At 38.4% G+C, this 27,093-nt stretch overlaps 1 protein-coding gene across 2 annotated transcripts; it reads right to left on the minus strand.

Moving 5' to 3' along the window:
- Positions 1–2,092: 2,092 nt before the first annotated feature.
- On the minus strand, positions 2,093–27,093 carry LOC137993267 (transcriptional protein SWT1-like). 2 transcript variants are annotated; one of them, XM_068839002.1, is made up of 23 exons: positions 26,982–27,093; positions 25,532–25,724; positions 23,634–24,479; positions 23,108–23,149; positions 22,209–22,250; positions 20,088–20,172; positions 16,846–16,907; positions 16,160–16,210; positions 15,449–15,559; positions 14,667–14,754; positions 13,827–13,915; positions 13,618–13,687; positions 13,263–13,315; positions 11,452–11,546; positions 11,247–11,309; positions 10,557–10,645; positions 9,358–9,439; positions 7,886–8,084; positions 6,104–6,246; positions 5,838–5,981; positions 5,356–5,443; positions 4,777–4,844; positions 2,093–3,742 (listed from the first exon to the last, which is right to left on the minus strand). In XM_068839002.1, exons 2-23 carry the CDS (start codon positions 25,679–25,681, stop codon positions 3,631–3,633), a joined length of 2,772 nt encoding a protein of 923 aa, XP_068695103.1. In that variant the 5' UTR covers positions 25,682–25,724; positions 26,982–27,093; the 3' UTR covers positions 2,093–3,630. The 2 variants fall into 2 exon arrangements, with proteins under 2 accessions (XP_068695103.1, XP_068695105.1); XM_068839004.1 differs by having other exon boundaries at positions 3,496–3,742; positions 26,966–27,086.

The raw sequence follows: 27,093 nt of genomic DNA on the forward strand, positions 1-27,093 counted from the left end.
CTGTTTATTTGCGGACACCTAAGATTTTCCATAAAATCAGACCAATTATTCGCTGTAAAAAAGGCAAGGCACACTCCAGTCATTTCTGTGTTGGAAACTAGGGAGGAGCATAACAGGGTTGGCGCCAGTGTGAACCTGTTAAGATGCCCGGATGATCTGGGTTTATTTGTTCTCCACTCTGTTCTGGTTTAGTTTTCTCATCATGCAAAAGCTAAAATTACATTAATCTGGACTGATTTTAGGTCCGACCGATAAGGGAAAGCTTCATTGTCCTCGGGTGTAAGCTTAAGAAAGCTATTGTTGTTAAAGGGGCTATGTAACGTTATTTTAGGGTGTTTCGGGAAAAAAGTTAATAGCTAAGGAGGAGTTTAAAACTCGAAAATTGTAATAAAGAATTCCTTTATTGATATAATTATCGTTAAATCACAACATGATGATTCTAAGAAAACACGATCTTTATCCAGGCGATTTGCCACAAACGTCGGGCCGACTTTTTCCAAGATTATCCAAACGCGATCCGTTTCAATCTTGTCTATTTGTGTCCATATATGCTTCTCTTTTCTTTACTGTATTTCTGTTATGTTGTTTAACAGTTTTATGTGGTCATTGCAATGTTTCACTCCACTTTTTAGGCATTTGTTAGGTGTCATGAAATTACATGATTTCGCGTGACATAGCCCCTTTACTTGCTTGATTACCTCAGAGAAGAATTGGGGTGTAAGAGTTCAAGGTGCACTTTGCCACCCTATTGCTGGTTTTCACTCACGTGATCAACAGCCATGTTTTTCAACAAAAACAAAAGGAAGCGTTTGCATAATAACAGAGTTAAATTCCCGGAGGATTTGGTCGGGGCACCAACATGGCCACCTTTTCTTTGTTTAGGGGCACCAACATGGCGGTCGTGACGTCATGTGAAAACCGAGAATTATGAATGTTCCACTCCTATCTTAACTTTTTTTCAAGTCACAGATGGAAGTAAATGAAACACAATACGATTTGAGTTGAGCATTTTTTGCTCTTTGCTAATCAACATTTACTTTGTACTCAATATATTTGTATTTAAATATGCTCTTTTCTGCACATCAACGTCGATAAAACTCTACGTCAAATTTACCTTAACATAAACAGAATGTATGGAGGGATGATTACAATCAATTTTCCTACAAAAATAGACTTATTTTCTTCACTTCTTCAATTACCTAAAGTAAGACAAAACCTTTCGACGATAAACATGGAACTGTAGGATTTTACGTCTTTCTACCTTTCGTTATGCACCGGAAAAAATGTTCATGCTTTTTCGCTTATATTTGACTGACAAAAGAAACATGGAAAAAGATACTATACCAAAAGTTTGACGACTAAACAATAAATAAATTTCTCCAAAGAATAAATAAAACACCAAGTGCCACTATGATCAAAAAATTCACTTTTCTTTTTTCCTTTAAAATTCGAAAAGCTTGTTCGCTTAATAGCGGACTGGAAACGTTTGAGCTTTAATTTCAATCGAAAGGTATCTACTTCAAGCGCGGGTTTTGGATTTCAAGGTCGTCCATTACTTGGGTTCAAAACTGACCTGTGGGTCCCAGAGAGCCGAGTCGAGGAGACAATAAACTTTATTCCAAAATAGCCGGTATGCTTGCTTGCAAATTAGCCCTTGTTGCATCGTTACTAAAGGGAACCTCCAATAAAACAGGAATATATCTTTAAAATAGTTAACATAATGCTCTCAATCAAAATTGTTCGAACGTTTTCCAATAGTTTGTATCCGAAATAAATGAATTTCAAAAACGCTTGTTTTGGTTTTTAAATTTCCCGGGCGCCGCCATCTTGAATAATTGTGACGTGTCATGGTTGCCCTATTGTTTTAAAACAAAAGCTCTTTGTGCAAATACAAAAGAGCAACCATAACACGTCACAATTATTCAAGATGGCGGCGCCCAGGAAATTTAAAAACCAAAACACGAACTTTGGCAATTCATTTATTTCGGATACAAACGATTCCATTAGAAAACGTTTGAACAATTTTGATTGTAAACAATATGTTAAATATTTTGAAGTTGTATTCTTGTTTTAGTGGAGGTTTCCTTTAAACCTAAAATTCAAAATAATATTTAACCTTGAACGAGTCAAAAAGGGCTCATTTGCAACCAAACAAAAGAATTTTAAAATGGTGGCCATTTGGGAATAAGGTGTATTTCGTCTGAAAGACTAACTCGATTAAGAATACAGCACTTTAATTAAGTACAAAAGACAAAAAGTCGGAAACTCCAGTGCTGCGTGCTGAATGAGTCATGTACAATTAGGTGATTGAATGTATGACGTCAGTTTTACCTCGACCCAGCTCTCTCAAGATTTTAAAAATCATGGCGGACCATTCATTAGAAAAAAGTTCACTTGAAATAAACAAAGCTCTGCTTGAAACCGTTTCGGCGAAGGCTCAACAGATCACTGCTCTTGTGATTTGACACTTTCGAAATATAAAGCAAAGTGGAAAATGATTTTTTGATGGAAGAGGCATTTTAAACAGAAGGCCTTGTCGGCAAATTAAAAGCAATTGATACCAAAAGACGATTACATTCACACTTAACGAAGTTCTCACTTGAGCGTCCGAAGACTACAAGCAGGTCATCACAACAGACACTGAAAATCAAATCAGGTTGTGACTAGAAAAAGGTGAGACACTTAATTTTGTGTATATTAAGTACCAAACGATCTTCTTAAAGTTTTATTAAGTTTAAATATGGTGTCACCAAAACAATTTATGAAACCTAACCACTTCAAGACGGCGCTAAGACCTATTCACTAGAGATCAGTGCCTAACCCAGCAGTTATTCTCACCCTAAACAGAGTGGTTTTTTTTTATCTGCCAAAGCGGCTTAACATTGAGGTTGTCAGGTATTGCCATTGCCTGATTTCACGCCGAGGAGGACAAGGTACGAGTCTGCAAATTATGGGATTAGCAACTATTGATCCACATATTCAGAAAGTGCACACTAAGCTTTACAAAACCCTCTAAGTTTGGTGTTAATAGACCCAATATTAAGAGAGGTACAGCCATTTAAAAACGTCAAAATTTAAGATCCGGGCGCTGGGTCCCGGATGACCAACATTTCTTTTTAAATATTGACGTATTTAAATAGCTGTATCTCAGTCAAAATTAGCCCGATTAACACCAAATTTGGGGATTTAGTAAAACTCGGTGTGTTCTTTCTGACTTGGTGGATCAATAGTGGCTAATCCCATAATTGATAGACTCGTACCTAGTCCCTTTCGGCTTGGAATTAGGAAATGAAACGTCAACAAATGTTAAACCTGTATATGTGTCACGAAGTGTCTCACCATATTTTGGAGTATCCATTCTAGTCATAACCAATCAAATTTGCCAAGCAGAACCCAAAGCAAACATGTGCAGCCGCCGAAAAGCGAGCCAAAGCAACTGGTTTGGCTTTCGCCTCTGAATGGATGAAAATGTGGCACGAAAGTTTTAACAGAGGACACAGTGACATAATTTACGCATCACCATCGCAAACGCGAAATTTCTTTCGACATTCCATTCACAACATCTCTTCTGAGTTAACCCTCACATCCATATGGCTTTGTAGATGTTTCTTGGAAACTTTACCATGGTCCTCAAAGTGAACTTGGTCCTTGTAGGGAACTGTTCGAAGCTACCCATGTGGAGCACTGTTGTAGGGTGGCCAAGGCTCGATCAAGTTGAGAACACCCCTGAATAAGCCCCATCCTAAAGGGGCAAAGAATCCTCCGTCAAAACATTTCGAGGTTAAAGGTTATGATGTGAAGAATTTTTTAAAGGGGTTAAATACGAGTTAACAAGTCAAGGTGTGCCTACAGACAAGTATTGTCAGACAAGTATTGTCAATGGTTTTGATGTGCTGAAGTAACTTACATCATTGCGTTGATGAAAAAAAATCTAATATCCTTCTTTCCGTGGTTCGAATGTGTGTCTTTTATATATTGTCAATATGTTTACATCCTACAATAGATGGTTTTCACCAGACGTCACAGCAGCCATGTTAGTGCACGGAAAAAAACAGAGAAAAAGGTATTTTGGGAATTTGACTCTTATTATGCAAAACATCAACCATAATTTGCTATTGTTTTGTGCACCACCACGCCCGTCTCATCACGTGATTGAAAAACATCTATTCATACTAAACATACTTAACTGACCACTCCCCGTAGGGGCTTTTCGGGGTAAGTGAAACACAAACAGTGAAACGACTGAACAGAACAACAACAAACTGTTAAAAACCCCAACGGGACGGCGGCAAACCAGTTAGCTATTTACAAGTACAGCTGAGAGGTTGAACCAGGGACTACCGTAGAACAAATTCAATTTGTGGTCAGAACGAGTCTTGAACCCAGGGTCTCTGGATCTCAAAGCAAGCGTCCTAACCACTAGGCTGAACTGCCTCCTCTACGGTTTCATTACCAACTCACAAAATGACCAGAACACCACATCTGTATCACAGTGTCGTGCATTCAAATCTCTTTCAGGCCTGCCTTTCCTTTCGTTATTGCTGAAGTAGCGAAACTAACATAACATATCACAGGTGCTTTCCTTCTGCCTTTTCGAGGCAGCTGGTGGCTGGTGTGTAAGGATTCGCCAGAAATGGGAGCAGTCTCCAACAAGCAGCTGGCTGCCTGTAGTGAAAGCCCCTTCACCTGCCTTTAGCACCTGGCCACACACTTGGTTGGTGTTATTTGAACGAAAGGAGAGACGATTTCGAGATAGTGAGCATTTAGGCAACACACCTTGCGTTTGGGTCTCTAGCAAAGTTCACCAAGTCAGCGACCGAAACGTTTGCGTCCATCGATAAAATCTGAAAGGAAAATAAACTCGCATACCTTAAAAACACCAGGGATATTCCTTCTTTTAAACTTTTCATCCGCTTTTGAATCATTGCGTAATGGCAGGTCTTTTCACAAAAATGGGGTTTACTAACGCGTTGTCCTCGGTTTTGTAATTCACTGAAATCAATGAATGTTGCGGACCGAGTGAAAAGCACTCATGCCGCATTACGATCTGTGGATATTGATCACTTTTAATGGTCCGTAAACTTTTCGCAGAATATGAGTGAAACGGCCGGAAAAAACAAAACCCTTGATTACAATTTGAACTTCAGATTCCGTGCGTTACATTAACATACCTGTTACAAGAGAGGTCACCAGAGACACGATTAAAAAAATATTAAAAAACATTTATACGTCTTCAAACTGAAATCAAGATTGGGCGTCAGAAATTGTCGCTTAACGACGACAAAAAGCAAACTATAAAACTATTCTGCCTTCGAAAACTTTTCCTTCAAAGTTCAAGAAACGACTCCTCCTCACCTGTTGAAAAAACTGCACTATTGCTTTTAGCAGCATGTCAAACAATGGTAAATTTCCTGGTTCAATTCCTTTGTTCTCCTGGAGGACACTGAAAAGAAGAGGAACAATGAAATAAGAAAGTGAAGAGTGCCTGGGGATAGAGCTCTAAGAACAATGATCAATCAATCAATTTGTCCCTGGCTGATGAATATGTTCTCAATTTTTGCCACGTGATGATCGTTTAAATAGTTGACAACGCTTTGCTTGGATGTTATGGTTTCAGCCGTTTTCTCAAACAACTACAAGTGACAATGATCTTTGCAGCATCGAAACATTACAAATATAAATCGTGAATTTTTTTAAAAATAGCCTTTGATTGTTTGAGAATATGACGAAAGATCTATAAGCCAATCAACGTACTTACAATAAAGCAATGAGAAAGGAATAACAAAGAAACAAAGATATATTTCTTCACTAAATTGAAAATCGCTCCTATCCTTCACCTTTGAATTGCAGAAACGAGAAGTGCTAAGCAGGAACAAAGCTTTCCCAGGAAATGAATAGCTTCCTCTCGCGTAGGTTTTGCAAGGTCTTCAAGAAAATCCGGAACCGAATGAGGAAATCCAACACCGGTAAAGATCTGGGCACTGAAAATAATAACATCAATCATTATGCCACTGCCGTTTACAGCACTTCTTTAACATGCCACCCCCGAAATATCTCCACTGAAATGAGAAAAAGACAACCAGTTTAACTTATATTTGCGCACCTGAACTGGTTAACAGCATTCCATATCGTCTCAAACGTTGACAAGACTAATGAATGCGGGTTGGCAGCTTGGGCAGTGTTGATCTCACACACACTCGAGCCCATCTCGGAAGCTTCGTCATATCTTCCCGATGAATTCGAGTTCTGAAAATGATGCAAATTCGCAACCTCTCATTAATGAAGAACGTTACATTTCTGAACTCTAAGCCACAGTTCATTACAACAAAAACAAAAATATGCACGCATTGGGTACGTGTGGTAGTGCAGTAAGACAGCACTTTATTCCATATTGTAAAATGAGCTGCGTTTTGTCTTCCAGGAAATTCAAGTAGTCTTTGCGTAATATGTAGCCCTAATAGTACACGATATTGTTTTGGTATAGTAAATCATGATAGTGCCATGGTACATGTCTGAGGTAAATAGCCCCCTGAGAAGTCATGTGGTTACTACCCAGAAAGATTGAAGAAAATAAAAGGGAATCGAGGAACATTGATTTTGAGGCTGACATGTTGATCATTTTCAAGTTCCCTTACAACTTCTTTTTCACCAAAAGGTTAAGCGTGCACTCTGACGAAAATTCTATTTTAACGCTCAAAAATTCGAACTAAGCAAGGTACAGATTTTGTTAGCCTGCTTTACGCAAAACAAATATAGATGCAAAAGCAAATAAATATTAACACACAATTTTAGGAAGAGCAGAAGGAAGTTTTGAGGAAGTGTCGATCGAGAATATAATAATTTGCCATCAGCAACAAAACTTGATACATGAAAACAACAAATTTTGCACCGCGAATATAAAAAATTACCATCAGCAAAAGACATTCTGGGAGATTTTTGCTACGTTCAATTTTTATATTGTACTTTTGGCTGCACAAGAAAATCGCAAAATCGAAAGTGACATCGAATTCAGCGGGTGCCGTGATCAAGTTACCTTGCGTGTTTACTCGCGAAGCAAATACATCTGTCAAAATGATGACAAGACGCCGGGTGTTTGTTTTTTTCACTTTCGAGTGTATATAAAATTTGACAAGAAATGTGCGAATTCAACACAATCGCCTAACTTTTGAGGTTGACCGTTGTTTCTGCAGTTAAAACTTTACTTTCCTAGACGAGGTTATTTATCACCAGGTAATTCCATCGTTTTGGAAATAGCAGCTGCTTTATTATTCTTGCCGATTTTGGGGCTCATTTTGTTGAAACTCAAGCACGCTTCAAACAGACCTGCTTATTTTCCTGATTGATGCACGCGCTGCGGGCCTATTGGCACCATGGACACTCTTACACTCTTAACACCTGATGACATAGTCTGTGCACTACCACAACACAACAACAGCGAAGCCAGGTATCAAAACAAAATTTACAAAATATACATGTTTACATGTATGTCTACTCAGAAATCGTATAGCACAATTGAGGAAGGTAGATGAGACACTAGCAACTTCAACAAAATATGGGCAAATAATTGGAGACAAGCTTAGAACTTAACATTACGAATCTAAAATTTGTTGATTTTAATTATTTTTTTTTGCTTTTATAACTAATTGAAGTTCGGTTCTGAGAATATTCAGTTCCCAGTTCATGTATTCATTTTTTGGAATAATTTTTTGCTCTTCTATTACATCCCATAGCTATACTCCAAATCACAAAAAAAAGTCCATAAGGCGTTAATTGTAGGAATGTATGTTGGAGACGTGTTTATTGTTAGACATGAACTGAAGTAACTCAAAGCCAAAAGACTGACACTAATTGTGGTTTCTTTTATCAAGATTACTTGAGAACTAACCTCTTGTTCAGTTTCATTAGATGAAGAATGCGAAGAATCCCTCGTCCCAGGCCCTTTCAGAGCTCGCACCTGAGCGGGAGGGCCCATGACAGGAGGCTGGGAAATAGACGTTTGCTCCTGATTCCCCTGCTGATATTCACTGCACTTTCTCTTCAATACTATAATCGCTGTTAAGCACTTGGTTACAGCTCCATTGTAACTTAAAATCAAAACACAGAGAAACAAGTCAAAGGAAAAGGAAAGGAACTTTATTTAAGTGTCCAACCATTCTAGCGCTGGAGTGCTAATTGGGGACACTGTAAACTGAAATTAACAATAATAATTGATGCAAATCAAGTTAAATCTTGGTTCTTGAGGAGAGGGGAAACCAGAGTACCCGGAGAAAACCACCTGGTGCAGAGTAGAGAACCAACAAACTCAACCCACATACGACGCCGAGTCTGAGAATCGAGCCCGGGCCACATTGGTGGGAGGTGACTGCTCTCACCACTTCGCCATCCCTGCACCCCACAATGTGCAGACGACAACAAAGCAAAAACAAATGACCACAAAAATATGGATTCGTGCCCTTGGTACATGTAAAAGCATCAGTTACAAAAACTGTTTGATGGAACGTTGCTTAACTAACCCTTTCAATAATGAGAGTGAGACTTACATGTACAGATTTCACTTTCTATAACACCAGATTATTATACTCCTGAATGTGGGCCACGTCAGGGACAAACGGGTTAACAGTACAAAACCAATTAGGACAGACAAGAAAGAGGAAGGGTGATGGGGCAAGAACACTAAGGTAAAGCCCCAATCATTTGTTTACCACTTCAGAGGTGCATGTAGACCTGCAAGTCTTCTCGGATAAGGACTAGAAACCATAGGCCCCGTATCACAAATATCTTCCATGTTAATAAGTTCCCTGTGGGATGTTAAAAAACCCACACACTATCTTAGAAGAGTAGGGGATGGAGTCCCCAGTGTTGTGGCTGTCGTGTTGAACTCCACATCAGAAGTGGCCGGCTTGACATGATGTTAAAAGGCTTATGGTCTATGAGACAACCTAAGCAGAAACAGTCATAAGTCAAAAGACCTTTGCTGAATGCTAGACTGCGAGCAGTCCCTCTTTTGCTCTGGAATTGTTGAAACGAACACGTACATTAAACCTTTTAATGGCTGAAACCATGGGTCACAAATACGACGGGCGCTGATTAGACTAACAAATGCCTGCGGTATTTGCGACCCGCAGTTTCAGCCATTTTGAAGTGTTCATTCGTTTCAACGACTTAGAGCATAAAAGGGACTTCTCGCAGTCTACTGAGTTCTGGAGCGTGCAGATGTAGAAAATGAGTTACAGATTATAGGCCAATATACAATCAATGACTGGGAAAGGATTACATTTTTTTTTGTGCTTGCCTACAGTGACCACCACTGTTGTGTAAAAACTGAATAATGTGCTTGCAAGGAATAATGCTCATTACCTTGATCGCAGGGCCAGTTCCTTAAACAAAACATTTGCCTGATCTAATATAGTGGAAACCATAGCGAGGCAGCCAGCAACACCTATCAACAGAGAAAATTTTTTATCACCAAACTAATGTTCATGCATATAGAGCAGTACAAACAGATTATTTTTCTATAAAAAATCCGAACATAAGAAACCCAATTACCCTTTTTACTGAATAGATATGACTAATATTTTTAATTATATTATTTCAGATGGCAATTATTTTATGTCCAGGATTTGTTTGAATTGAACTTTATGACTAAAAATGGTTGTTGCATAAAATAATAAATGAAAAAAAAACATTTGTCAGCATTTACACTACAAATGCGATTTCATTTGCAACTGCATCGTTTTCGATGCAGTTAGGCCTTCTGTCTACACAACACTGATTGAGACCGTTGCCGAAACCAGGTCAATTTGAAAACGCTTCCAAAAGTAGAGCGTTTTCAAAACGATACGGTTTCATCTGTGGTGTAAAAGGTGAAATTGCATCGATTTCAATATGGTTACTAGTTGGGCGCGAAATTTGCTTTGTTCGATTAAAAAATTAATGGCGAATTGTGAACGTAGTGAAGCACTCGCTTTTACCATCACGACTTTGATTTCCAGTTTGAGTTTGCTTTTTCAAATTTAATGCATTTTTCTGTCCTTAAATCGAGAAGCATAACATAACCACGCGCGGAGACTTTTTGAAATGTTAACTTTTTGCAGTCACTGGTATGCTCTGGCAAAGTGATGAGGATAAAAAAGCAAAGTGATATTCCTGAATTTCGACCTGGATGAACTCGTGTCTGGTGGACAATTTTGTGGAAGCTATCGTCTCCCTTTCTTCTGTGATGACTTTGGCATGCCGTGAACACAACGAAAACGGTTCCATGTAAACACTTCCAAACTGCATCAATTTTGACACAATTTTGAAGTCGTAAACGAAACCATGTGGATGTGAAACCGCGTTCGTGTAAATGCTGCCTTATATTCATATTCACCTTAATTATGATTTGAAAAAAAAAGTAAAGTACCAATAACATACTGGTACAATGTAGGTGTCTCCTAATGAATCGCATTCTTAGCATTGTTTTTCTCATTTAGTTTCTCCCTTCTACACTTGTTTTCAAACTTCATCTCATAAACAAGTTATATACACAGTCTTTAATTTTTTCCTCTTTACAGTACCACTTGATCCCTTGAAATGCTTGTTTAGACCTTCCACAGTAGATTTGGTGCTTCTTTTGAACACCTGACCAAAGACAGCTATCCAATGCCTGAGAAAAAAACATACACTTTTATTTACTTTTACCACTTACCCCAGTGACCCCTGAGAGTCAATGGGAGGCATCCTAGGGTGTTTGAGGTGTGAGTGGGTTAAAAAAGGATGAAAAAAAAAAGACATTCAATAGAATAAGGACATTTGCATGATGCCAGTTGACTACAAGTACCATGATACTACAAGCTTTGCTTGTCTCGTGCTACATGTAATTAGTATCACCCAACTAGTGGACTGATGCAAATCCTGCATTTTGTTTGGCTACGCTACTAGAGGACTATTATTAATAGTCCTCGAGTAGCGAAAAGCGTGACGCTTCCTTTCGTTTTATTCGCAAATTTATATTTCTTCAACTTGCATTTGCTAACTTTGTTATTTCCTTTTCTGTCCGACTAGCCTCATGGGCTATTGACCCGTAGCCCTTGCGGGCTACGGGTCTAATTGTTAATTAGAGCTACTGTTATTTTTATCCTGCTAGGAATACTGAATTCTGGTAGTTGCAGTCAAATGACGCTGTGGTGAAAGTTGCCTATTGAACTCTTTTGAGGATTTTAAGTTTTCCACCATGCTCATTTTGCTTTAATAGTTAGTATACTTACTTTTCCAGCAGTTGCAGTAGGTCTGCTAAAGTCCATGGTGGCTTGATATAAACAATCTTGTCCCTATAAAGATTATTATTATTAATTATTATTATTGGTATCACTTCTGTGACGCTGCAAATTGTTATCTGTGAATATGCCGAACTATATTAATTTTACTGTAAGAGTGTTTTTGTACAATAACAAAGTTTGTGCCTATAATTACCACAGCTCGTCATAGGCAGCCCTCATTTCTGTTTCCACCACAACAGCCAGTCCTTCCCTCATCACACACTGCAGCTCACAAACAATGTCATCAGCCTAACCAGAGCAACACACATGAAAATTGAAGGAACATAAAGTCTGTAAAAGTGTATCTACATGTATGAATTTACTTTTAAAAAAACCTTGGGAGAGTTCATTTTCATGTCGATATCTTCTCAACAGGGAATGCTATTAATTTTACGGCTGAATGTGGTTCAATGCATAAAAAAACCCCATAAGTACACAGACAATGTAAACACAAAGTACAATCCTGGACATTTTTCACGGCGTAAATATATTTTTATTACAGCTCCCCCCCCCCCCCCAAAGCAATGTTGAGGCATGGCTGGGTTATTTTCAGTTCTTCCAAAAACCATTGTGTTGTGGGGGGAGGGGGCATTCTTAGTTATATCACTGTTTTGTCCAAGATCAAGGAATCAGTCACTGGATACTACAGTGCTAATGGGGATACTACCCCATACAGAATCTCTCAAAATAGTGGAATGGTTAGTGTGATTGAGGAGTTACCTCTGGAGAATTCTTGTGCTTTGTTTGTTTTGACCCTTCCCATTTTCCTTTTTCACAGAGTAACATGTGGCGATACCAAGCCCAGACTGATTACACATGCGAAAGTTTTACATTCTTGACCCAGAGTCTGCTTTTCTTTTGGTCAGCGCCAAGAACACAGAATCTCTCTGGCCACAGCCAAACCTTTGCACAGTCACGGTAATGGTATAATGTTGTAACTGTGGACAGCTGTTACCGTTCAAACATTCCAAGAATGTGCAAAAGAGCTGGAAGTCCCTGATTTGCAGACTTCCTGCTTTGGCTGTGGCCAGAGTCTGTGTTCTTGGCACTGACCAAAAGGCAAGCGGACTTTGATGATATGATGATGCGTAATCTTCTAGCGCTGGTGTACTGATTGAGGGCACTGTAAATTTATTTAAATTAACAAATCAATGTGAACTTATGAAATCAACTTTTGGTTTTTGAGGACAGGGGAAAACCGGAGTACCCAGAGACAAACCTCTCGGGGCAGAGTAGAGAACCCTTGTGCAGAGTAGAGAACCTATGACGCCAAGCCGGCGAATCGAAACCGGGCCACACTGGTGGGAGGTGAGTGCTCTCACCACTGGGCCATCCCTGTTGCTAGTTGACTTCTAACACAACCACCCTCCAGTCAGCTGGATGCAGCAGGCTTCCAGATACACCTGTAAGGTGTGGTGTCAACAAGGAATTCCAGCAGGTCAAATTTCCACAGCTCCCACCAAACCATTGTAAATTTTTATATTAATTTGTTGGGTCATGAAACTTGTAGGGTTTTTAACCAGAGACCCTCTTCTTTTCTGAAACACTGTGGATATGTTAACAACAGCCGGGTTTTGTTATTAAAAGCAACAAAAGCCTGGTTTCCATTACCATATGATCATCCAGATCGTCCTGGTCGCCTGAACATTATTTGAAATGAATGACCAGGGGTGTTTGGTATGATTTCATGGAAACAATATCCAGACGATCGTTAACAACCCAGGTGACTGAGACGGCCTTGATCGTCCAGATAGAATCGGACGATCAAGGTTGTCTCAGTCACCCGGGTCATTAGCGATCAATCATCTGCACAGCATTTCCATATAATTGTACCGATCGCCCAAGATGTTGCAAACCATGTTCAGGCAATTGGGATGATCCAGATAATCGTATGGAAACCAGGCTAAAGAGAGATGATGCACAGTCCCGACTGTGTTGGATGGTCAACAAGGTTTGGTGGTGTACCTTGGCTCTTTTCTCAGCTAGTGTTTCCTGTAGTTTAAGTTCTTTATAATAGTCTGAAAACAAAGAACAGTAAGATAATTGATTGAATACAACATTTCATCAGCATTCTGTAGATTATACATGTACATGTTGTTCCATGATCAGGAGTTTCTTAAAGTGCATCCAAGGTTAACATTAAGTAACATGTACTATCTGTTACAGTTAACCTGTAATTCAATTTTGAGCAAACATTTTTAGAATCAGTCCACAGAGGGTGCTGGTGATTGTAGCCATAAGAAACCAAGCTGGATTAAAAATTAAGTGCATTTTGAAATTCGGAAAAAAATATTTTACTCTGTCCACAACATATCCACACCTTGAAAATAATCTTGCTTTAAGACAACTGCGCTACTCTGGAAAAGTTCTTTCAATCCACTGACCAAATTCTAACAAGCATAAAGAAATTTATTACATGAGAATCAGTAATATCATTATGTACCACAGGAAAACCTTGTGGCACATAAAGCCACTACACAATACATTAAAATTAATTTTTAATAAAACCTGACAAGATGTTATACTCACCTTGTGATTAAAAGCTTTTAAACCATTAATCATTGCTTTGCTGCACAAGTTTTGATCATTTGAAAACAGCACAGAATGTCCAACATCAGCTAGTAAGAGTAAAAACAATAATTTTTTTTTTCAGTGAACACTTCATACATTAAGTGAAGCTATGATCCTCGCAGTTATGAACGCAATTTTTGCAATTTACGCAATTGCATAAATTGCTTTCATAACTGCCAGGATCATAGCTTCACTTGATTTCATATCTGCAGTTCATGGATCATCCATTTCATATAATCATTTCATTGTTACTTCATACATTACAAGTAGATTTTGGAACTTTTTGTTGTCTTTGACATGTTGGATGATATAAAGATGAAATAGACGATGGGGAAAACAAGGCAATGGATAAGAAGAACTTGTAATAATATTTTACACATGCATTAAAACTGCAACTACACTTGCTCCTATGGATAAGTCACCGAAAGACTGATTCTTGAGCATGTACATACCACACAACGTTGAAAGATGGTGGCAGAAAACTGCAACTTCTAAACTCACGAGAACAAAAGAAGTGCTGAATGGATGGTGTCAAAGCAAATTTTAAATGGTCATTCAACACTGATTCAACTTTGATTCAACACGTCTCAAAAGGGTTGAAAGGGGGTGCCAAACAGTTTCCACATTGCTGTTCACCTAAAATCTAACAGAAGAGATTTAGCAAATATTATTGAAGCTGCTTCTAAAGCCCTTTACTTACAGTACATGTAACTCTGTACTTCACAAGCACTTCCAAAATTTAATGTTAGGTTAACTTGGATAATTGCATTAAGGTACAGGATATGTATGTTTACTCACCTTTCCTCTGAAAGAGTAGACAGCACTGAAGTATTTTGTCATCATTGGTTGGATCTTCTATTGAACAGTTTTCCATCATCTCTTGTGCCTACAAGGCATCAGTAGGCATCAGTAGAGGCAACAGGATGCCCTACCTTCACAGACACTACTATATGAAATGTGCTGGTGACTGATTGTGCAATAACGGGGGAAAAACAAACCCAAAGGGTATCAAGAGAAGTACATTAATTTACTTTTTTATAACGATTTAAATGCTAGCTATAGAGGTTTTGCACGGCAGCCATTTTGCATGGCAGGAACAATGAAAATGTTTTACATTAGAAGGAAAATTTGTTCCCATAGGAAAAAGAATCTATTGTTCCTGCCATGCAACATGGCTGCTGTGCAAAACCTCTATATCAACTCCCAAACATAATAATTATTATCAACTCTTAAACATCTAAATCCAATGAGCTACATGTATATGTTGTCCTTTCTTTCAACGAATTTCATTCACAGCAAACATCAGCAAAGCCACTTATACTGGTAGTTTTAACTCTAACCCCAGTCTATTTCACTTGTCAGTTGGGAACCCTTCAGGGGCCAGAGGCTTAAGACTTCCTGCTTTAAGCTGATGCATTTAGAAATGCCACTTTGCAACAGAAGGATACAGCGTATGCCACAGTGATTGAGTGTAGCAAAAAATGTTGATTCAGATTTGAACTTCAAAATTAGTGTGTTTTTGATAGGTGATAAATAATAAAAAAAATTGAATGTGCACAAGATTGTATTGAATGACTCACCTCTGAGACTGTTTGCCCTCGGACGCGAGGGTGGTTGTTCTCAAAACAAGTATGAAGAAATCTCACTGCCTGTCTTGCAAGGGCATCGACTCCAAAATTGCCACTTTCAGACTGGTCATTTAACAAATGAAATTAATTTCTAACAGATATCTGTGAAAACATTACTGATTACATGTAAGTAACACTAAATGTATGTTGACAAAATGATATTCTTAACAATAAAACAGAGCCAAAACTTGCTGCCTTATAATAAACTCCGCCAGTCAAAAAGCATACACGAGTAATCCTTCTTTTTAGCATGATTTCATACTAAAACTACTGTACATGTACTTGCATGCCCAAACCTTCCTCCTGTCCCTTATCTGGTAACTTGTACATAAACAATAATCACAATCATAATTATGGGAAACTGTTTTAAGTTCACAGCATTTTTTTAAGTCCAATCTGGGTGCTGTGACTTAATACACTGTATGCTTATATGAAGGGGTATCTAGCCTTTCGATAAATGTAGAAATTATGATTGTTCGATAGAAGTCTCAACTTGCATCCCAAAATACAAAATTTGTGTGCAAAGCCATTTTTTCCCTTAAGTGGACTGGTTCCAATCATGTAATGTTTGGAAAAAACGGGCCCTTGTGAGAGGTAATTTCACACCACATAACTTTGTCTACATAAAATTAACAATTGACAGTTTTCACTCTCATACAGTACCTCAGTTTGTTTGGTGACAAGGTTTCCTCTTTTTATCTTCCACGAGTCACTCTGAAGATTTCAAACATTTAATTAACGATCCAAACAAGCAGATGATTTTAAATACTGCCAAAATTAATATTGATTTTACTCATTCTTATTATGAATGATCTATACTGCACTTGTTTGGAGCTTAATTTAATGTCATTCAGAAAAGGCATTATCTCACAACAATGCTGGCTAGCTGCCTCCCTAGAGTGTAGAACTTTACAATATAGAGGTGTACATGTACCTGTATCTAATGGCCAATGGACTTTCACACAGATTCTGCAGAATTATTTAGCACTGCTCTAGTTAAGATTGATCAATGCTAACAAAAGATTTTTATTACGTATGTAACAGTGGACAGCGTTGACGGCGTGGTCTGATTGGCTATTCAAACTCTGAATATCTTTGTTATTCATGTGCAACTCGGAGTTAAAATTCATCTTTTTGTACTATATTATGGTGTACCTCATTGTTTTAGTATAAATTTAAACAACTGTTCACCTCAGTGTTGGTGGCTAGCGGTGGATATTTACCTGCCACTTAGCAGCTCAGTGAAACTGTGAATATCCACCACCAACCACTGCCCTCCTCTGGTGAATACAGCTGTAGTTGTTAAATATTGAGGGGTATAAGGATGATATTATTAACTCTACTTGAACCTTTAAGGAGTCAAGCTCTTGAATCACAATCCAGGGAATCACAAGCACAGGTCTGGCAACACCTAAAAATAGCATCCAAAATGTACATGCTCATCATGACAATCAAATTTATCCCACCTCAGGCTCAGGTGAGACAAACTGCACAGTACATTTCTAGACAGAGTTAGGGTACATACATGTACACTGTACACCTATAGGCCGAATGCATAAATGGCGGCCAAAAAAATATTCTTTTGTTTATGTGCTAATTAGCCTCACTAGCCTCGTTTGCATGGACCAAATACAAAAGAAATGTTGCTTGAGAGCGAGGCTAGTGAGTCTCATTAGCACATAAACAAAAGAATACATTTTTGGCTGCCATTTATGCATTTGGTCAATAGACCTTTTCAAAATGGTGGCAAACTAAAATACATGTATTGCTTTGTTTTAAGGTGGATCAAACCAGTTTCAAAAAATGAAAGAAGCATTCTTATCAGAAGGATTGACACTACACTTCATCACTTAACACCAATGTTATGGTACCACATTAAACACCAATTATTGCCGAAAAAGATTTTATCATTTTTGTGACACAAAAGGCTACTGTGGCAACAGGAAAACCATGCAAAAACACCCCATATTTTGTCTTTCGCTGCTGGGTCACAGTTGTGTCAAAAACAAACTTGGTGATCCTTATTTTTTATTTCTCAAAATTTTAAGTAATCAGCATGCCAGAATGAAACTTTCTGCAAAGTAAAAAAAAATTTTGTGGAGCGGATTCAGAGCCACCTTAAATAATTGAGGAATAATTAAATAATTAATTAACCCTTTCAGCCCCGATAGTGCCAAATGGCACTTATAGATTTTACTCTGTCTAACGCCAGACGATTTTACTCGTCAATGGGGAACCCCTCAGTGCTTAAAGGGTTAAGGAAGCTCTGAATCCGCTCCAAAGATTTTTTTAAAGCTTAGCAGAGAGTTACATCTTGGCCTGCTGATCACTTTTGTGCAATAAAAAATTGGGCTCTCTGAGTTCGTTTTTCAGACATAAGCAACTAAAGCCAAAATATAGGGTCTTTTTGCAAGGCTTTCCTGTTGCCATGGTAACTTAATTGGTACTTGATATGGTACCATAACATTGGTGCTAAGTGATGTTGTAGAGTCAATCCTTCTAATAACAAGGTCTTTTGAAAGTGTTGAAACTGGTTTGGGCCACCTCAAATACTAATAAGCCTTTCTAGCCTTGCTACAATGGCAAAGATTCAAAGGAACATGGAAACTAAATTGAGGCTAGTAGATCTAATTACAGTGTTTTCAAAGCCAGCCGTTGGCCATCGCGTCCACTGGCAACTTTCACATTTGTGATGCCTACTTTTCCTTGGATAAAAATTAATAAATAAACCTTTCTCAAAAGAGCCAAGTATCCAAGAAAGGGTTTGTGGGTAAATAACAACAACATTGCCTGAATCTGCTTGCAAAAGTTGATTGCATGTTGAGTACACAGCAAAGCAAAACAGCTCACACTGTGAAGTAAACCAGCTCAGATTACAGGTAGGCAGAGGTTTCTAACAGAGCATACTCTGTACAACACAACTTATTACAAAACTAAACTATGGATATCAGATTTCAAGCACGCCGGACACAGGCTATCGGTTCATGTACCAGAACCTTTTTTTAGGAAAGCGGGACACTTGAAAATGAATAAACAAGTAGAGTGATATAAAATAAATATCAAAAAGTGTCAGTAGTTTTTTTAAAAAATTACAGACATTTCGGGTTTTAGAACCCTTCTTCAGTGTGAAGAAAGCCGTTGAAATACGCAACGCTACCTACCAATCGGAAGGAAGCGTGTAGATGAATGGCAGTGCGTGTGCGCACATGCATCAAGTCATTTTAAAATAAAGTTGAAATTCTTGTATGCATGCGTGCCAAACATCTGTGATTTTTCAAAAAACTACTGACACTTTTTGATATTTACAAGCGTATTTTACATGTATATCACTCTACTTGTTTACCAGTTCATATACCTGCTGTACCTAATATGGTCAAGGAAAGTGTCAGCAAAGAAGTGAGCTGAAAACATATTTGCAGCTCTGAGAAAAAATGGGAGACAAAAGCCGTTTTGGACCGGAATTCACAAAGGCAGAACTCAATGCTTTAGTTGACAATACATGGAAGAGTTGTTGATCATGGAGTTTTAAATAAAACAATTACTCTACTTGGTCTTGCTGGATATAAAAATGATTATAACCAACTCAGCCCTACGTGCCTCGTTGGTTATCTATCACTTCATATCAAGCATGCCCTTGTAGAATAATAATTGTTAAATATTCCGTATTCAAACACGAGCCAGGGTACAAATGACAGAAAAGCGGTCTAGACAGCTTGGTTTAGCTCAGATGTGGCAGCAATTAGAAAAAAAGTTATTTCAGGTATTATATATTATACACTTATCCAAATGTAATATGTAATTTGGTCAATATAGAGTTTTATTGATTGGAACTCGATAATTTGCATAATTTTTCCCCAACAACACTGGAATGAAAGGCATGCAATGGAATGGCTCGAGTCACAAAAAACTAATAAAAGATTTCAGTTTTGTTGGCATCTTCAATATCCAATTTTGCATTTCAAAATGCTGGAAAATATGTCTCAGAGGGTCTACAATGTCTGGGAGGTATGCCCCCAGGGCCCCCTCGGGGACAACACCCATTGGGCATTGGCAACTCCTACTTACCATAACGCAACTTCTACTTTCAAAAGTTGTGAAAACACTGTATTATACAAGCGAAAAATAAATTGCATTGGTCGCCAGTTGTCCAGTAAAGACCAAAAACAATTTTGGGAAACAAGCTGTACATACCTGTAAATTTGTAGGCTGCTTGCAGTCCCTTGTAACTCAGTCGAAATGCTCGCTTAAGTGGTGTACGCAAGCGAGCCAAAAAGACAAGGCTCAACTCTTTGGCTTGCTTGCGTGACTAAAGCGGACAGCTCGATTGACTGAGAAGGGACTGCTAACAGTCTAATAAATTTGAAGATGAAATTAATCAGAACACTAAAAAAAGGGGAAACCCTGGCAAGAGAAGAAGGAAACACTTAGAGTGGGGTAGGGAGGGGTGTACTCAAAATGACTTATGACATTAAATGCAGCCCACATGTTACTGTAGAGAAGGGTGGCCTGACTTAACCCTGTGTGACTCATCAATACCATTAAACTGAGTTCTGGCAAGACAAAAAAAATAACAATTAGTGCTCTCTCTTACCTTCAATAGGATAGTCTTTTAGCTCACATACAAGCTTAAGATGTGACAAAAGAACATTGGTATCCAGAACAACATACAGAGTATCCTAAGGAAAAATAGTGATTATGGCAATCAATCATTAAGTATGATTTTTTGAAAGGTGCAGCCATGAAATTTTACTTCACAAATAATTCATGTACATGTACATTACAAATACATGTAACTTAGCATTTTTAACTTAGTTTCACAATTCAGTTTTGCTAGTCCTTTTCCTTGTTTATTCCTGAATTAACTTTTACTAATTGATTTAAAAAAAAATTGGCAATCGCCATTTTTCTGTTCATTGGTCTTGCACGTCAGGCCCAGTGGCAGTGACCCTGTTTAGCCTTGCTGTATTTTAAATGTTCATCGGGATTTTATTTTCTCATGTTAATACTAATTATATAGATTTAGCCAAGCCTAAAAGCAGAGCTCCCAGTTTATTTATTCTCTCAACTAGTTTTAAATTACTATTATTTTCTGTCAAAGGGAAAAGAAGGTGTACAATTATGTTTGCGGTAACTTAACGACGGTTCATGCATGGATTTGAAGGGAGATTTTAATACATGTACGTTTTGAGCAGGGATGGTACAAAACGTGGATCCCCAAACTGGACCCCCAACTGGACCTCCTTCTGGAGTCCACGAGAGAAGAAAGAAAACAATAGATGGTTTTCACAGTGACGTCATCAAGTTCTAAAATCAAAATTGCAAGGTCTTCTGAATTTTTATCTAAAAGAGGCTGAAGAAGACCTAAAAATAAATCTTTTTTCCAGTTCCACTACAGCATTTTGAATTTACGAATTTTCACCTTGCAAGGTGGCACCATGATACAAAGCCATTTGGTTGAAGCAAATCCTATCACTGTGAATCTCAGCAGTTTGAGCCTTTCAAGTACATTAGGAGATGTGTTGATACACATGTATTTTATGTCATGAATGAAAAAGTAAAGTGAACTCCAAATGTTTTGGTTGATAGCTGGCCACCACATTGGTGGACCACATGCCATCCCCATTTAAAACTAGATGTAAAGTTGTGTGAAACGCTTTGACAATTCCAAGTTCTTTGGCCTGTTTCATTCAATGACTTCGAATTTATAATTTTTTCGTTGCATAATTTTTCTGTTGCGTGAAACTATCTATAGTTTGAGGATACAAGAAGTGAAATGAAAAACAGAGCAGGCTCTGATCTTCAATGTGACAAGATCATACTGCGCATCTTAATTCCTCCAGTTGCGCATAACCACAATTCCTTGCGCATTTGACCACAATCCCTTGTGTTTCAAAGAAAAATGTGTTCTTCTCCCAATTAACCTTTTGACGCCTAAACGGGCCTAAGCCGGCCAGACTTGGGCGCTTTCCATTTGACAGAACTGACCGGCCAGGCCGGGCATTTGGAAAGACTAACTCTACAACACATTCAAATTAACACACTTCGAGGATGATATATACATACTCCTCCAGAAAAATGCGAGGGATTATCAAATTGCTGCATTTTCTTTGCAAACTAATGGGTCTGGCTGGCCATTTCTGACAAAAGGAGAGCGCCCTTAGTATTTTACTCTGTCTAATGCCAGACAATTTTACTCATCAATGGGGGAAAGCCCAGGAGTCAATGGGTTAGAGAGCTGCCTAGTTTGTCAGCAATAAGTTTATCTGGCTTGAGCCTGCAATCCAATTGAAACCAAGTACCAGGTCAGCAGTCAACTTCAAAAAAACAGCTGACCTAGATGAGATCTAAACTTGAGCCTGCGATATGGTCACATAATACTGGTCAGCAGATACCTTGTTTTGACAGGTTTCAATTGGCCGTAACATGGATGTCAAGTATCAGGTGTACACTGTAAACTAGCTGGAGTACGGCCACCTCGATGAGCTCTAAATTTGAGCTCGTGATATGGTCATGTGATACTGGTCACAATGGCATACATGGAGGGGTGGACGTATGTATGGTCGTACAGTGACCAAAACCAAATTTTCTCACACAGATGGGTTACCATATTTTCTTACCCATGGTATTCCATGTGCACGCAGAGCTCCTCTATTTATTGTATGTACAAAATAATAGTTATTATTATACTTTTCCATATGTGGTCTCTACTTACAGAATATGCAACATTTAAAGGCCCATCAGATTCCTTAGCCACCTGTTAAGAAATTTTTAATGATATTGATGTCAAGTGCATAGAAGTTAGATCAAGGAAAAAAAGATGCTCATCAAAGAATAATTATCATCATGCATACCATGTATCATCTAAATGTGTTTACGAAATAGTTCTAGAAATAATTATGATAAGGATAACAATAATAATAACTTCTTCTTGTAATCCTGGGGCAGTAATAATTATTGCACCATATAATTATAGAGTTCCAACAAACTCGACCCACTTTTGACACCGAGTCCGAAATCCAAGAATCAAAATTTTATCCTGCGACACACTGGTGGGAGACGAGCACTCTACCTAACGCGCACAGCCCTGCTCCCCAAAAGTTAAAATTACGCCTCCCATTTTTTACTATAGGTAATCACATGATTTAGAGTGCAATTTGGAATAAGTAAGCACGACCAAAATTTGTACATTGTAGTCTCAAAAAATTTACAAGTGCTTATTTATTCCAAATTGCACAAAAAAATCATGTGATTACTTAATAATATGCATGAAAAAATGTGAGATGATTAGCAGAAGAAATGCACGTGTATCACCCAATCAGGGAAAAATTGCGCCATAAATTGTGCCATCCAGGGCCCGCACTTGATTTGAAAACAAAAGATTTGATTGGTTCTGACCAAACCCTATTGTTTATTAGCCAATCATAACCCAGAATTTCAAAGTGTAATTTGCACTGGTATTACACTTTTTGCACTGTTACACTTGAACTGAACTGCTCTCAGCCAATCAGAATCTACTAATTTTTTTCATGTGTATTATTAGTAATGTAAAAGTCAAACCCCATCCATCACAAAATTTACATGTACACCTCTTGCTTCTAAAGATCTACTGACCTTTAAGGGATCAAGGGTAAATTCTGATCTTATTCCTTGGAGCTAGCAAAGGAAAAAATGCCAACAAACCATTAAAATGCATTCATTTAAAAAACAAGAAATGTCTTTTCAAACTGATTAAAACAGTGCAGTCAGACTCTGTCAGGGCAAAATTATTTACTTAGATTTCACATTTATTGTTAGCGTACTATTGTATATATTGTTCTATTGTTCTTGTACTATAAGTCATGCTTCATCCGATTAAAATTCATTGCCTGACGATGACATCGGATGATGTCGAAACGTTGTTAAAATGAATCTAGTTGCGTTTGTCTTTTTAATTAATCAGTTTTTTCAAACCTAGGGAAAAAAAAGAATATTAAAATTAATTCTGTTTGTCACCTAAAAGCTGGTGAGGGGAGGTTAACAAGGATGGTAGATGGGGAAAATCTTTCATGGGCCCTTGATCACAGCCCGTAAATGCCAATGCATGGGTGAATAAGAAGCCAGGAAGCCAAAAAGACTCAAACATGCATCATAGAATTACCTCAACCCTAATTTGATCCTCAAGTTCTTCATAGTTATCAACATCCATTGCCATTTCATTTTCTTCAGGAACAAGTTTCCTGTTTGCATTATCAAAATGACCATTTTCGTGACCATGGAACGAACTCGGATTGTCCAGCTGCATACCTTCTGTTGATTGTCTATTACATGTCATCATAGTGGCTGACTTTTGTCCAGTGTCTCTCTTGTTAAAGCTCTCTCTAACAGGAGTACGTTCATCAGACAAAGAACTAAATGGAGTGTGAAAATTACTTCCGAAAGACGTAACATTTTTTGCAGTATTAATTTGCTTCCCTGAGGTTGTGCCTGAGTCATTCATCAGTGAGCCTTTACTACCAAGAGGTGAGACATTTGCTCTTTGAGTTTTGACATTATTATTTCGCTTTTCGCTGTTAATGCTCTTGTTGTTAAGCTTCTTTGCAGGCTTGAGTCTTTTTTGGTTTTGTTTTTGATTAGACGGAAATGCAAAGTCATCAGCATAACCAAAAAAATCAGGATTTTCACTATGACTACTATGTGCGGGACTAGTGATGCATGTTCCTTGTTCACTGGGTTCATAGGAATGATCAACCGAGTCAACCCATTCAGATATACGGCGAACTTTCGAATTACCACCACAAAAACGGGATTGTCCATTGGTAGGTGTCTCAGGCATTTTGTCAATTTTGTTCGGTTGACCACTTTGATGTGAATCAGAGCTCTGACCATGACCTGAATTCCCAGGGCTGTGTATTTTGTGTCTCTTGGATTTAGATCTCTTTTTCTTCCTTGAGCAGGTGCTGGATTCATCTGCTTCTATTGCTCTCTTTTTTGTACTTTCTTGGCTCTGAAACAGAAATATATTGTGAAAGCCTCCAGTGAGTTTTTCTGCTGACTAAAAAGGCGGCGAAAGACGAGATACAAAAACCCTCAACTTGTCGCGCAACATTGTTTCGTTGCAAGTTTTGGTCGATGTTTCGCGTTTTTCACCTTGCTTGATCAACTTGACCCGCAACAAAAACATTTGTTGCGGGTTGAAGAAATGCAGGGCGCTGATTGGTTGATTTGCTAGTACACGAGCACATTTGTTGCGCGACAAGTTGTGAGCTGGATGAAAAATGAGCAACAAAGCCAAAATTTGTTGCACAGAGTAGACCCGCGCTCTACTTTTCGCAACAACTTTCTTCAACCTGCAACAAATGTTTTTGTTGCGCAACAAGTTGATTATGCAAGGTGAAAAACGAGAGACATCGACCCAAACTTGCAACGAAACAATGTTGCACGCCAAGTTTAGGGTTTTTTGTATCTCGTATTTCGCCGCCTTATTAAGGAACAAATAAAGCAGAACTGAAATAATGTTTTTCTCACACACAGCTGGGAGAACGGGGTGCAGTGGGTGGGGGGTATTCAGGTCACATGGTTTGCTGTTGGCTCAGTTTGTTCTTTTACCCTCTGCCATAGCCTGGCCTGCCTCATGTGTCTTTTCAGTACAGCTTTGTAGTAGCTTTTGTTGGATGTTTATCACATTCCATTCAGTTTGTAACTAGTGTTCATGATTTTTTCAATAAGGTCTGTTATGATGTATTGATTAAGGTTTGGTTGTGTTAATAAAGGTCAGGCTGTGTGGTGGGTTTGCTTGGCTCCCAGTTGTGTATGAGAACTCTTTATCCTAGCACTATAATTATAATATATCGAAGAGTTGCATATTGATGATGATAACAGCAACGATGATGGTGGTGATGATGACGATGACGATGACGATGATGACAGTGATGACAAAAATAAAGAGGATAATGATGATGAAGACATCTGACACTTTGAAGAAATCACAATACTCTTGTTAAGTTCTGATACACTATATATCTAAGCTTTTATCACTGCCATGGGAACATCACTTACATGTGTTGATAAGTCATCGTCCAGAGGATGCCTCCAGCTAGACTCCCCTGTAACCGTGTTGAAATAGTAATGTTTATTTCTTGATTTGGACTGGCGACATATCCATCCTGTTGGAAGGGGCCTATCCTCTAATTTAGCAGCAGGGTTCATGGTTACTTTGCATCTTCCCTCAACTACTTGCAAAATCGTTGGCCTGTAAAAGAGCAAACTCTTAGCCAAAACTATAGCGCGGTTTTCAAATGAGTGTCGTAAAACCAAAACCAAAGTAATTACTTTGACCAATCAAAAAGGAAGGAGGCAATCCAGTAAACCAATCAAAACTCGAAGTCGCTGGCACAAAGCGTAGGAAAATGTGCACGCGCAAGCCACGATTGGTTTTGATTTCACTTCTGATTGGTTGAAAAAATGGCGCAAGAACTTTGAACCAATCATTGAGTGAAGTAATGCAAAACCAAAGTAATTTGATAATTACTTTTGACACTCAATTGAAAACCGCTCTAATAGAAATCAGAGATATCACCAGTCACAGGCACATATTTTAACAACTCTGCAGTGTTTCAAAGGGTTTTAATTTTGCATTTTATTTTCCGAATTTAAATATAGTTTTCAATTGTACTAATAAACTTGACACAGGCAGTCAGTCCAAGAAAAGTGGATAGTGAAGACTCAATCTATTTGAAGAACCTAGGAAAACCACAATAGAGTAAAACAAAGAAAACAAAAGAGCTAGATAATAAACTATAGAAATGCAAACCGATGAAAACAATGGTTGAAAAAAAAACTGTCAGGGGACAAACACATAAATTGATAATGACGTTTTCTACAATATGGTTTTCATGGCAGTCGAAACTCATTAAAGGACAGTAGACTAAGGATTTTAATTGCCATGCGTACAAATAATGCTGGACATCCTCATCTTCGATTGTCACTAAGTGTCAACTGAAAGTGACTGTTGAACAGAAGACTATGAAAACAACAGAAGCCCCTAGCTGAGCCTAAGTACTGCACAGCACAGGATCTGCACAACCACGAGCGTGCATCTGTGTTTCAAACCACATAAAGAAAATCAAGAGTAATGAACAATGAATAAAGCGTTGTAGTCACGAAAGATGGCTAAGAGCGCAGCCGCAAATTTCAGCACAGGAAAAGCAAATATTTCCGTGGTACTTCTACAAATTTCGAAGCTGCTGTTTGCATGTATTTTAAAATATCCCAAAGCCTTAACCAAATTAAAACGTACTCTTGACATAAAGAGGAGAATGAAGCGTTTTCCAATGACAGGATAATTTGCTGCACGCGCCACTGCGAAAGCCGCCGTAATCGTCGCCGTAATCACAGAGAGAGCCGATCGCGCGAGATGCGCAAACCACTACCATATTCCTACGCGTTTACGAGACCAGTTGCGACAGACACTTAATTTTCAAAAAGACTTACGAGAAATCTATCTTGCCTGTTTTTGCATTATGTAGGTATGTTGAGGTAACACTCCCATCTGAAAATCCCACTCTGCGCGAGCCTCAGCCTTCTCACCAAAACATCACCCTGGACCATGTGCAACTGGG

This window comes from Montipora foliosa, chromosome 2 (assembly GCF_036669935.1).
Source record: "Montipora foliosa isolate CH-2021 chromosome 2, ASM3666993v2, whole genome shotgun sequence".
Lineage (NCBI taxonomy): Eukaryota > Metazoa > Cnidaria > Anthozoa > Scleractinia > Acroporidae > Montipora > Montipora foliosa.